Source organism: Aptenodytes forsteri, unplaced genomic scaffold (assembly GCF_000699145.1).
Source record: "Aptenodytes forsteri isolate BGI_AS27 unplaced genomic scaffold, ASM69914v1 Scaffold229, whole genome shotgun sequence".
Taxonomy (NCBI): domain Eukaryota; kingdom Metazoa; phylum Chordata; class Aves; order Sphenisciformes; family Spheniscidae; genus Aptenodytes; species Aptenodytes forsteri.
Genome location: NW_008795863.1, coordinates 1,692,418 through 1,705,999, shown reverse-complemented (window position 1 = coordinate 1,705,999; position 13,582 = coordinate 1,692,418). Strand labels below are relative to the sequence as shown.

The window sequence follows — 13,582 nt, the reverse complement described above, 5'->3', positions numbered from 1 at the left end:
GGAGGCTGTCAGTCCGTCCGTCCCCGCGTAGGGCTGAGCGGGCAGCCCGAGGACGGTGTCCCCTCGCTGGATGGATCCCGGGGCTGCCGGTGATGCGGTGCCCGCCGGGGGGGCTGGCGGAAGCGGCTTGAGCCCCCCGTCCCCCGTTCGCGAGCATATTTGGCGAGCATGTCCAGTGAGCAGCTTAACAGGACAGCGGTGAAGGATGCGCGGTTAAAAGACCTGTTGTTGGAAAGAGGTACCCGTTTGTCCGTCTGCCGTGTCTGCACGGGTAGGGCTGCTGCGAGCTCCGTCCCCGAGTTACCCGGAGCGAAGCCCGACTTACGGCCCAGCCAGCTCGGAGAGCGCTCGCTAGCAGAGCCCTGGGGCGCAGGGGAGGCTTCCCTGGCCTGGGAGAGTCTGTCTGCGGAGGAGGGTTTAGGGTGACGGTCCAGACGCTGTTGCTTCCGTGATTGTTGATGGGGTTATAAATTACTGCTTTTTTTTTCATACTCTTCTGTGAAGGTGTTTTCGTTCAATATATATAGCTGCCTTTTTCGTGTTGTGCGTTTACCATGAAAAATACTCTCCTGGGGGAAAAATGGATTGTAAATATTTCCTGCGCGTGAAGAAACAGGTATATGTGAGCGCGACGGAGAAGCTGGGGGAGGTAAAACCGTATCACTTCTCTTCCCGAAGCTCCCCCCGGTCCCTAGTTCACAGGAAGAGGGGGCAGGAGGAGGTGCCCGTCCGGAAGGCGGTGCTGCAGCGGCGGGGGCCCTTCGCCCGGCAGGTGCGGGGCAGGGGGCGAGGCGGGGGCCGGAGGCACCCGGTGCGTGTCAGCGGCTGCCAGAAACTGTTCGAATTGCCTTGAGCAGTGGCAGTAAATAGAGACTGCTGCCGCTCTGGTCTCTTTGCTTTTTCCTGTTAATGACCTAATGAGCAGCAGGAGGGCCAGTCGGGAGGAAGAAGAGATTAAAAATCACCTTCCCCTTTCCTTTCCCTCCGCTTTCCAGCGAGGAAATCCTCTTGAACATCAGTAGGGTGTTTTGTTGCATTTTAATGTTCGCGATGTAAAGCTGGACTTGGAAAATCCTGTGGGCTCGCACCTGTGTGCTGTGGTTTTCATTTCTTTTATTGTATGGCCATGTTTTAGTCAGACATTTCCAAATGATTCCCCCCCAAGGGAAATGCTCACAGTCCCAGTCCTTTATTTCTAAAGGAGAGGTACTGTCCCCCGCCACTGAAATGCTGGGGCCTTGATAAATTTAGAAGACTCTGCCCTTGGCAGATAGAGAAGTAACATGTCATTCCAGTGATCTTTGCATTCTAGGAAAGCCTAAATCAACATTGCTTATTTTGCATGTTGCCCTTTAGCAACACTCTCTCAATTTCCAGTCTAAAGTTATTACATGGACCCCCCAAAAAAAAAGTTTTGGGTAAAGAAACCCTTTGATACTTAGTAGCCGCAGAATGTGAATTGCAGCAGTTGTCAACTGTGTCAAGTCTGTGTTCTGTGCTTCTGAGCCAAGAAAAACTGACTTTTTACTTAAGCACGGTTTTGGTGGGTTTGTTTTTTAATTAATTCTATGCTTCCTGCTTTTTGATCTTTTGGTGCTGACATCATTAGCTTCCAATGACTCCAGAGAGAGAAGAAAAAAAAAAAAATTGCTGCATATGAGATTGATAGCAAAAGCAGAGCAAAGCACTGACTAATCAAATTTTCCAAAAATGTTGGTGGTCTTAATAATGAGTGGATGGTACTTAACAGCAAAGAGAAATTAAATGATAGATGTATTGTTGCCCTTTTACTTAAGGCTAAGGAAAGAGTAGTTTAGTTACTCCTGCTGAGATGATCGCAGAACCTCAGCACTTAGATGGTGGCGTGCCCGTGCCCACTGGTAACTTGTGACAAACAGCTGGACCTTGGCACCAGCCTCCACTGGACACCAGTGCACTTGTAGCTCCTGGTAGTAGTCTGAGGTTTTGTTTGCAAGAGATCTTGGAATAATGAAACAGCCTTGGGTTTCCTTTAGTTCCACCGCAGGTTGTTTTGGATTTTATGTGAACAGCATTTTTCTAGCTGAGCTTCATAGCCGTGTTGTGTTTGCGTTTGCATAAGCGTACTGCTGTTACACAGAAGGCTGAGGATGACTACAAATGAAAGAGATAAGGGGGGGCGGGGAAGCTTGTTTTCTCCTATGTTCGCTTTGTCTTTTTATACCTCATTATCTTTCTTTCCTCATTGGCTTTTTAAAACAGAAATTTAATATTGGTTCCCCAAAGTTCATGTTTTGGCGCCCAAAAGTAGTGCCATTTTTGGAAAGTGCTGAAACTGAGCAACTTGCGCTGCTGCTTTGCTGTTTCTACCAGCCTAGCAACCAAAGACCAACCTCCCATTAACTGGAGTTCTCTTTCAAGATGAGAGCATCCCCTGTGAGCAATGCAGTTTCCATAGAAATATCAGCAACTGTGTAACTCCAAAGGGCAGTTTCTCCCCTTACGTTGCTCATCCTTGCTGCTCCAGTATAGCCGAAAGGGTGCAAGAGTGACTAATTTCTAAATATACTTAATATTTGTGGTATAGGCAGGACTTCAGATAAGATGATGGGCTCTGATGGAGTTCCTTGTAATTGTATCTCATGCCAACAGCCAAGGCCCCGGTTTCATTTTTAACCATAGTGGAACATATCTTGTTTTAGAGTACCAGATCTCTTTTTAGTTTTTTTACCTGACTGGGAATGTCCTAGAAAAGTTAATTTTACTCTAGTTGGAGAGAAGTAGGGAACTGAAAAAGGCATTGCGTGTAGATGCAATAGGAAAAAAGTTCGTTTTCCATTTGAATTAGGTAGCTTTCGTGCTATTTAGCTGATAAAAAAATTAGTGATAGTTTACTAGGTACCGTGTCCTGATTCCTCTCTCCATGGCCTCTGCTTTGAAGCTTATGGAGCCCTCTGGACTCTGTTGGCATTGCAGGGTGGCTGTTAAATTCGAGTGGGTTTTGTGTGGTTTTGTTTGTTGGTTTTTTTTTCTTCCTCCTCCCAGTGAAATTGTTATATTATCCATAAGGCTTGTTTGTGGTGTTTATGCTGAAGAATTTATTACCTGTGAAGGCTGCAGAGAAGGATCACAAAGAAGTTTCTTAGCTTTGTCCTGCAACCACTCATACCAACTGATCGGCACTGCCAAAAAATAAAGTTTTCATACTTCTTAGAACGCAGTTTTCTTCACAAAACTTTGTGAAATGGACAGCAGTAACATCTTACTCCAGAACAAACTCAATGAAATACTGAGGGTTTTTCAGATTGTTGCTTTGGTGGATAACATTCTGTGTGTGATTGACATATTTTCCTCTTTTTTTTTTTCCTTTGTTTTAGCTGAACTGGAGTTTGTTCAGATCATCATTATAATTGTGGTTATAACTGTTATGGTGGTAGTGATCATCTGCTTGTTGAACCATTACAAACTCTCGACACGCTCCTTTATCAACCGACAGAGCCAAAGCAGAAGACAGGAGGAAACTTTGCAGACGGTGAGTATGAGCCCCTTGCACCGAATTCCTTTTCCCTGTGCTGTATGGGTCTGCAGCAAAGCCTCCCGAGGAGCTCCGGTACAGGCAACTGTTGGAAAAACTTCTGATGTCATTTTAATACTCCCTATAGTTAGGTCTTTTGCTGAGGTTGTATTTGTCAGTAGAAAAAAAAAATCAGAACATAAATTTAAAGATATACTGTCTTTGACTATTTTTTTTTTTTAGACCCTACTAGTTTTATGTAGCCTGTTTTCATTTTGTGTTTGGAGGCTCAGATGTGACATCCTGTTTGCTGCTGCTGTAATTTCAAGGGGAGTGGAGGGGGAATGAATGGAGATCACCTGGGGTACGAAGATTTGAAATACACATTGTTGTGACTTTCCATATATTTACTAAAATCCTGGAGTTTTATCACTATTACTGTTTTGTGAAGCTGAGTAACTGTTTGCTGGATCCAAAACACTGGCCCAGTAAGGGCCCAGGAAAATGAAACGTTTGTTTCACTCAAACAGCAAGAAAATATCAGGGAAATAATCCCTCCAAGGACCTGGAGCAGTTAAGATGTGTTGTTACAGAGCCAAAGGCTTAAGACCGAGTCTCATTTGAGACTTGTTAAGGCTGTCTTTAGTCAGTGCAACAGTAAATGGGCACCTAACTTGCCTTGTGAGCCAGGAGTTTGCTGGGTGGGATGCACTGCTCCCTTGTGAGAGTTAACCACAGGGTGTCCCTGACCTTGGGACATACCAAGCCACACAAGTATCCTGTTATGCTGGAGGGAGGTCCTTTTTCTGATGTGCTTTTCGATGTCCTCAGAGTGGTGCCCTTGGCCTCTTTGCTGACTGCAATGGCCAAGGGGCCATTTGTGAGGGTAGCCTTTTGATGCATTGAACTCCTGGCAACAATGTTGGGTTCACAGCTTCGTTTCATTTCGCTGTCAAAAAAATTGTCTTGATTGTGACTGGAAGGTGCAGTCCCATAATGGTTTACACCGGTTTTAAGTCCACAGTCACACCTCTCTTTCCATCCCAGTCCGATGTTTCCTCCTTCTTTGTGCTCCTCAGGGAGCTGCCAAGGTCATGGCGAGAGGCCTCAGGGAGCTGATCTGGCTGAACGCTAATTGGTTTTGTTTTTTTTTTTTTCTCCAGTTAGATTTCAGCCAAATCAGCAAGCGAAGTGCCCGGGCAGGGGAGGGAGCGCTGGCAGGGGAGGAGGCAGGGGTGCCGCAGCCAGGGCAGGACCTGAGCGGCTGCTGTGGAGCTGCACCCCTGGCAATCCTGGCAATTGGCAGCTCCCTCCTGAAAGCCAGCTGTAAAACATGACACATGCAGGGTTCCCAAAGCTCTCGCTTAGCACATCACCTGCACCCTTTTGCTAGGGTGAACAGTTCTTACGTTGGAGGCTGCGCGGGGAGGAAAGGAGCTGTCCCCTCAAGGGGAGGTCGTCTCATTCCCTAGCACTTCAGTAGCGCAGGAATATTTAGCTTTAATTTAGTTACAGATGAAACTGGAACTTGTCAAACCTTAGCCTTGTGGACTTCAGGTCTGGAAAAATTGGCTAGATTAATTTGAGTGTTGCTTTGAAATGGATGCCGTAATTTAAGAACCACACTTTTGTCTGAAAAATGTTAGCTATAATTGCTACAAGTACCTAAAATGAAATAATTTGAGATACAGGAAATGCATTTTCATCTTCACAAATCTTTTAAAACTGCAGTAAGCTGTCAAATGTGTGAAGTAACCCATTATTTTCTTTGTATGGTTCCTTAGTATTGTCTGTTACCAGAACAAGCGGTGCCTTTTCTCTTGGATGCGAGGGAGGAAACATCAGCTTCTTGTGAAGAAGAACATGCAATTTGGCAGTGGGGACTTGGGAGCCGCTTTAGTATCCAGAACGGCTTTTAAATCATTTTTAAAACACTGACTCAGTTTTAGTTTTATGGCACCCTTATAAGTAATGATAATCATAGCCAAGTGAGCACTTCATGGGAATTGATGATTGGTTGGCAAGAACTGGTTACTAATTCTTCCAAAAACTCTCTGGTATAGGTTTGTCATCACTATTGCTCATCTGGATTTATGATAAGCTGAAGCTGTTCTTAAAAGAAGGTCATACTTGTGGGGAATGGGACTTCAGAGGTCTCTGAGGTCAGATGTCAAATATGTTTGAATTTTCCTTTGTCTCAGGTGTTAGAAGAAAATTCTGATAGAAACTGGTTGTGCACTGCTTGCAGTGCAAACCTTAAAAGCAGTGTGCGGTGCGTGAGGGTCGGGAAACTAAAGCATTTGCTCTGTGATGTGAAACTGGAAACGACCAGTTTGTTCTCATTGTCCATGGTGGAGTGACTTGCACAAGGTAAATAGGTAGTGCGAGCAGTAAGATGCAGGTTAGATTATACACTTTTAAAATACATTTATTTTTTTAACCAGGCAGGGTTTGTTCTGTGTGCAAATGCTATGGATAAGTGGATTTTCTTCCAAGGGAATATATTTTTTTAATGGTATATAGACTCTGAAAACAGATTTAAATGTTTATTAACTACTGTCTAAAGAAAATACCATTCTGACTCAGGCCTTCTGTTGGTGGAGAAATAGTGAATGGAAATGGAGGAAGTTCAGCTGTATTTCTTAAAAGAAAACAGTAAAGCAAATTAATTGACTGTTGGCTAGTTCCTGTAGTGAACTATGAAGTGAACCCCCCTTCATGTAACTGAGGTAGCAGAGGTGTATCAAGATGCAGAATCATGCCTTTCCTATTCAGATGGGCCTTTTTTTTGTCCTTTTGTTACCTTCAATTTTCCTTTTCTTCAAGCCTGTCCTATTTCTAGATAATCACGCCTTCCAACAGCTCAGCTGTGGCTGAATTGTGCAGATTTTTGGCCCCTTAAAGACCAACTATTGAACAGATGATCTCTCTTATTCTGGTTCTCCTAAAAAGCATAGTAGAAATGAACAGATAAATTGTCTACTGCCTTTATGCAGAGGTGTATCAAGATGCAGAATCATGCCTTTCCTATTCAGATGGGCCTTTTTTTTGTAAAAAAGGTATTTGTGGGTTTCTTCTTTGTCTGGCTGAACTTCCTTCATGTTTTTTTTTTTAAAAAAAAAAAAGGCCTGGAAGTTAAAATTCTCATTGTCTTCCAAATCCAGAAATTGGAGTGTTAAAAAGAAGATGAAATATCACTGGAATCACAAGTGTTAGTAATGCTTGAAGGGCAGAAAAGGGACTGATCCCAGAAAAAAAAAGTTGCTCTTTGACAAGTACATGCTGAAAAGTAGTTGTTACGTTCCTGTTCCGTAAATATGCTTTCCTGTGTGACCACCAGTTCATCTTCTTTTTTTTTTTTTTCCTTTTCATCCCCTCTGGAGTCTCATCTTCCAATCTCTCCCTTGGTCTTTGTTTTATTACCCTGGTTAGTGTGCTGAGGCCTTAAACAGATCACACAGGGGCAGGAGAACCTTTGAATGCTCAGGAGTACTGGATGCTTTTGCAGCAGTGCTGCCGAGGATGCTGCCTGTCCTCCCATGGCAAGCCCTGCCCTCTCCTAGCATGGATATTAAAACATTCAAAGCCTGTTTTAACATTAGCAGAAATACGAGTTTTGGGGTCATAACTGTGAGAGGTGGAACAATGCTGAGTGACAACCGTGTTGGCATGAGCGGCAACCTGAAGTGAGCATGCATGGTACTGAATGGTGTCTGTATCACCATGGGTAAAATACTGAACGTTTCCCCCTGCTGGCTGATCCATCAGCAGTGTTTGGCTTCACAGCGGGGAGCGAGCCAAGGTTTGCAGAACATCTGAGGGGGATGCAAAGGCTGTAGGGTGTGGGGTATACCAGGAGCATGTCCAGGGCCGCTCCACTAGGACGACACAACCTCCCCTGAGAGCGACTGATGCTACCAGCATTGCTGGGGGGGGTGTTGGGGCAGAGTCATGTGGCAGCCTTGAAAGGCACATCCGTGCACAGGGTATGTGTGTCTGATGTCCCAGGGGAGGTGCACGTTGCAGTGTTGCTGGCTGTGCCTTGGGAGGACTGATGTATTGGGAGGGCAGCGTTGCTGGTAACCAAAACCATCCTGTTGGATGTAGGTAGCTGTGGCCAAGCAGCTGCCATGGCACTCTGCTGTTTGCTGGGATAAAACCAAGATAAATCCTGCTTTCTGATGATTAACTCTTAGTGTCATCACCAGTGATTTCCAGGGGGATGTTGAGGGGAAAGAGATTAACTAAGTGACTTACAGGGAGGTACTTAATGAGCTTCTGATGTTCCTAAGTTGATTCCTTCTCACCATCCTGGTGGCTTCTGTCTTTGCATCTTTTTCTCTTATAAAGTGGATGTTGAAGGAGTACTCTGAACACTTTGACTGCCCCAGGCCCACTCCTAGCAGCAAAGTCCCTGCATCCATTGCACAAGGTGCTCACCCTGAGCAGCCCCTGCCTCCCAGCACCGAGGGCAGCATTGCTGCTAGGCTAGTCAGCTTGCATTAGGACCTACGTTGATAATACCCATCTCGAATGCCAAGCTTCAGGAGCACAACTGTAAAAATACTGCCCTCCTTCTTGGAACAGCTATTTCAGAGTAAAAGGGGAACATTGGGAGGGTGACAGAAAATACTCAGTAATATTGACAACTCCAGGGATTTGTCGGTGACTTCAAATGTTAGTCTTGCCTCTTGGCCTTTTAAATTATTCCCCACCGGTGTTAGCATTATTCCTTCTGTTCTCTGCTGGCATCCCTGGCCCACTCATTCTCACTTTCTTACTGATGTGTGCAAAAGAAAGAAAATCCCAGTGGGAACAAGAACCCAGTCTATAGCTGGGAGAGAGTGTGAGTGCTGTAGACAACTCTGCTTTGCCAAACCTTTTCCTTTGCACCAGGCATCATTTGGCGGGAGCTGGATGTGCGCTGTGTTCTCCTGCTGCCTGTGTGAGGGACATGGGCTTGCCTCTCCTCAGGGTGTGCTGCCAGGAGGGACAGTGTGCACTGGCTGCTGCTCTTTGAAGTCAACCACAATGAAGTCAGAACATCTTTAGTAAGGGCAGGATGATCTAGGAAATCTGCAGGTAGGACTAGAATCGAGGAGCGCTGGCTTCGGGTGGCTCCTGACTCAGTGTGTCACCTTGGGCAACTTGCTTCATCTCCAAATAAAGGAGGAAGGATAATAGTACTTATTTCCTTCACTTGGATGAAATGAAGATTACTTAAAGTGGTAAAGTGCTGTGAAGTTGGGGAAATAAAAGTTTTAAAGTATTAAGTAACAGAAATAATCACTGTAAGCATAGGGAGGTGGACTACAAGTGACAGGTTTGGCGCCCTCCGTAATTATCTTTCTCTAGTACCTACAGATGCTGTAACCTTTCCTGCCCTTGAGGAAACACAGCTTTTAAAGGGAAGAGCAATCCTGCTGGAATACTTGTCATTCTGTTGGGGACAACGCAATAGTTTTGCTTTGCTTGTGTTCAGTAGGGAAAATGTTGCAATCTTAAGGGCTGTGATCGTCTCTATCACCCAGGAAGAGGCAGGGAGGAATGAGCCCCTGTGCCTTCCCAGAGCATTTTGAGCAAGCCACTGCTTTAATGTGGTGTGATGTATCACTGCCACCTAGGGCCAGAATCAGAAACTACGCTGCTATCTGATTTTTTGCTATTTGCAAAAAAGGTGGGTATATTTTTCTCTGTGTGTATATATACACACATATAAAAAAATAAAATAAAAATCTGAGTTTAATCGAGGGGAAAAGAGGGACCTTCTTAATACTTGTAGTGCATTTCAGAAAGTAAAAAACTGACTTTTGTTTCTCAGGAAATACAATTTCAGGCAGAGTTCTAATTCTCAGAAACTGAAAAGTGGAGAAAAACTGAAAACCTCCTTAAGAGTCAGTAAAAAAACAGAGTTTGGATTATATGTGTAAATAAATGTCTTAAAAAAGCAGTAAATGTCTTTCCTGCTGTCTGTCAATGTGCTGATGCTCAGCCAAGGTAGTTGGATGACACTGTGCTCTAGGAAGCACAGTGTTTAAAAATGGCTTCAAATAGTCATCTTCCTAAACTGTTTAATTCTAGAGGCTGTTAACCTTTGTAAAATACAAATTAGGCAAATCATCTTAGGCTTATCCAGTCTTCTAAGCTTTAAATATTGAGTTAAATCATCATCACCATAAGATAATTAAGTAATCACCCAGCTGGATTTATTAAATGATGCTGTTATTTCAAAACCTAATCGCAAAACTAATTTCTGTAAATTATTGTGGAAACCCAGGAATGGCTAAGGTCAGCAAAAGACATTGCTGGATCCCTAAGATTTTTCTTGCTTTGGTGTTATTTGTAGGAGCTAGGATTTACCATGGAGACTCATCCTTTTTCATTCCAAAACCTAACAATGTTAAAAATGGAATACAATATAGGGAATGAACACATAAGCTCTCTCTCCCAGTTACTTCTAAGTACTGAAGCTCATGGCTGAAGACCTTTTAGTCTCTTTAAGAAGGAGCAAGTTGCAGTGGCTAGCTGTTCAGAACCTGTTAGAAGCAGGTAAATGATATATTGCCCAAAGGAAAAAAAGAGTAAATTGCATTTGCTCGGGTTTAGCCTAGACTGCACATACCTGAGAACTTCTTGTACAAATCCCTGGGCGTTTGGTGTGAGGAGGCATCCAGCAGGACTGCCAGCGCTGGATTTGCTAGCTGGGAAGTGCCTGTCGGCACGTTGCCAGGTGGTGCGGTGCTGGGGCTGCGAGCTTGCGCCAGGTCTGGCAGCTGGTTAGCTGTCGTGCCGAGCTGTATTGCTTGTGCCCGATATCATCTCGCTCATGGGATAAGAAGTCACTGAGTGAAAAGAAGTCGAAAGTAGTTTTTTATCATTAGGCCGATCTAACTTGGTATTTTGAATAATAAAGGGAGAAACAATATGAGGGAACATAAATACAAATGCTGTCAGTTCTTACTTGATTCTCACTGATCTGAGCACAGGGAAACATTTTTAGCTGTCAAATGAAGGTCTGTAAGTAGAAGAACAAGGAGAGAGCAAGAAATAACACTTTCCCTCAATGTAAGTCACCAGATCGTTCGCCTTTTCATAAAATAAAAATTTTTTTTTTTTTTGTGTGGGGGGGGGGGGGGAAAGTCATGGGGATATTTTCCTTCTGCAACACTAAGGTTTTTCCTTTCTTCTCAACCCCTTGCCATCACCCCAAGAACAGCGGGGTAGGTGGGCACCAACCCTTGGGTTAGGTTGTATCTACCCAGTGCAGGGGAGGGAGGATTTCCCCGATACGAAGACTTGAGAAAGGTAGACAGTAAGTCTCCCATGGTGGATGCAGTGATTTCAGGAAGGCAGAATGGCTGAAAAGACCAAAATTGGGAAGAGGGGGCCAGGCACCTGTTTGGATGCAGTTCTCTTGTTCCAGACAGATGCCACCTTCTGTAGAGGAGATGGGGTTTGTCTATAGGAGGCAAAGTGCGAAAAACCCCTGTAGCGTTTCAGGGCAAGGTTCAGCAAAGCACTTCAGTGTGTTAAATTTTTATTAATTTCCTAACTTTTCTCTTAGCCTTGGGTTGTTAGCAGAAGGGCACATCTAAATAAGTGGTTGCAGACAGACCCAAGCAGAGCCTGCCTTTGCTCTGAGCTGGCAGTTCCCAGGCCAGCCCTGAAGCGGGAGCTGCACAGCTCAGTAGCGAGCTACTGTGTCTGGCTCAGAGGCACCTAATGAAATATGTGCTATGTAAAAGGATACAGAGTATCTAGTGTGTGACATTAAACATAAATGATTTTCCTCAAATACTTATAAATGCTATAGAGCCATCATAATTAAGCACTGGCATGTTGTCCGTTGTCTCTTTCTCTCTTTTCCTCCTCTCTGTACTGCTCCTCCTCTTGAAGTTTAGGAAGCTCCTCTAAATGTTTGTATTTGTCATTGCAGGTTACGGTGCGAGTAGTTTGTGTCCTAGAAGGATTCAAGGATTCCTCTATAGCTGAGTGCAGGAAACCCAGTTGTCTGTCAGCTCCTTCCCTTTCTCCTTGCCTCTCTCGCTGTCCGTTTTAAGACTTGTCCATGCACTAAGTAAGAGTGCAGTACCTTTTCCTACATTGGGCCAGTTAGTACGGGCTTATTCTAGTGGTGATGAGAGAATCCTGTACTGTAGCACTGGACTGACCGCGTATGCATGGTAAGGTTGGTATTTTCCAAGCGCGGGCATGCTGAGCACATGCTACTCAGCCATCTGCTTGAGGAGTTCCTCTGGCTCCTGGGATAGAGCTCTTGCTGGGGGTGGGCTGCTGCTAAATGATTTATTCAGCCTGCTGCCCTCTCCAGAGGAAACCTTAGGGAAGGGAGTAGCTACAGGTGGGCTGTAGGACACACTGTCACAGAGGCTGTGTTGTTACACATCCTTGCATCCTAAGGATCTCACAGCCTCGGAGTTCAGGTGCATCCCAAGCTGTCTACCTCCTCGAGTAGTTAGCCCAGAGTGGGGAAAGCCTTGGGCTGCTTTGGTCTCATCGTCTTGGTCCAACTGTCCCAGCACCCTGATCGAACTCTGTGTGGGGTCCTTGTAGCAGCTGCAGTGCCTCCAGGCAGGGTCTTTTACTGTACTGGGATTCGGGCATCGGCAGTAGAAGTAATGGGCAACTCCACTCTTCCAGCAAGTTGTTTCTGCTAGACATTGCTGGTACCAGGCCTGTGTGCCTAGGCTCAGCATGCAGGTCCCACTTCATCTCAGCGCGAGGAGCTTTTCTCCATATACTGCACCATCTCCCTTGGCTCTTCTTACTCTCCTGCCGTAGGGGAGACGGGCCCTAGGATGGGAGTCGTCGTTTCCACTTCCGTATCGGAAACTCTCTTTCATAAGGGAGTTAAAGTAACATGAGTGGTGGTGGTAGATTGAATTCCTTTCTGGGCTGGGTCATTAGTTTTGCCTTTTTTCCTTTCTTCTGAGCCCGAATACATTAAAGGAGTGACTGAGACAGTTGCACTAAGCATAAAGCTACACACTATCGTATTTTTCAAACCATCACTCAGGAATCTGCTGTTGGGCTGTGTATGGCCTGTAGTTCAGGGGCAGTTAATTGAGCGCTTTAGCTTTGACTAGTATGTTTTACTTAACAATTGCAACAGGCTTGGAGCCTGCTGGGTCAGCTGCTGGTAACCTGATTGTCTTTAACTGTGCAAATATACCCTCAGATACTTCCAAATGAGGGCATCTGGGTGATGGAGGGGTGGAAAGGAAGGTGGGTACAGGTATGCATATACATGTGTATATATACAGTTATAATTTCTTCTACTGACGAAATTTTAAATAGGCACTCAAATACATGAATCTACGTAAGATTTGTCTTTTGTATCAGGCCTTTGCAAATGGGGATACTTGCAAAAGGAAGTTGTAAATAACTGCAATTGTCAGCCTCCCTCTATCACTGCTCTCTAAAGCTACAGAAGAGAAGTGATTGACCAGCTTTGTTATTCAAAGCATTTCCCTTAACAGCTGAATCCTGTGGGAGATTCCTCTTAGAGCAGCTTTCCTCTGCGGTGGACTCTCCTGACAAGATCACAGACGGCTTTTGGTCTCTGAGTGTCATGATGAACATCTAGTTAGGTCTATTTTTACATCTGAAATATGTTGAAAGATGCTATGCAGAGAAGAAGCAGTACAGTAAGATTTGAAAGTAGTCTATACAGGGTAATGCTTTTGGGGACAGTATGCATTTTCCTTCCTGTTCCTGAAATTTCTTATGGCTATAAAATGATAAAACTTGAATTAGCACCAAGAAAATAGTCATGACCATACAATGTTTTGATTTTCTCTTTTTGCACCAAGATTGAAATTCTGTGCTTTATAGCTGCTCTGATGTGTCCTTTTCAGCTTCAAAATTTTCCAATAAAATAAATCCATTGCAGTAGTTACTGCTACTCTAAACAATTAATTGAGAAGAAAAATAATGATACATACATGTTGTTCTTCACCCTTTTATTCTGCCCTGAGTGCTGCTACAGTGTCAGAACAGCCTTTCAAAGCATGTGTTGTGGTTTAACCCCAGTCAGCAACTAAGCACCACACAGCCACTCGCTCACTCCCC

The 13,582-nt window shown here is 44.6% G+C and overlaps 1 protein-coding gene across 1 annotated transcript in view; it reads left to right on the top strand.

Moving 5' to 3' along the window:
• The first annotated feature begins 132 nt into the window (after positions 1 to 132).
• Positions 133 to 13,582, top strand: part of LDLRAD4 (low density lipoprotein receptor class A domain containing 4) — an 18,939-nt gene continuing 5,489 nt past the window's right edge. The window contains exons 1-2 of the mRNA XM_009284086.2: positions 133 to 238; positions 3,357 to 3,511. Coding sequence (XP_009282361.1) covers positions 169 to 238; positions 3,357 to 3,511 — 225 coding nt within the window. The 5' untranslated portion in view covers positions 133 to 168. The remainder of the gene's footprint in view (positions 239 to 3,356; positions 3,512 to 13,582) is intronic.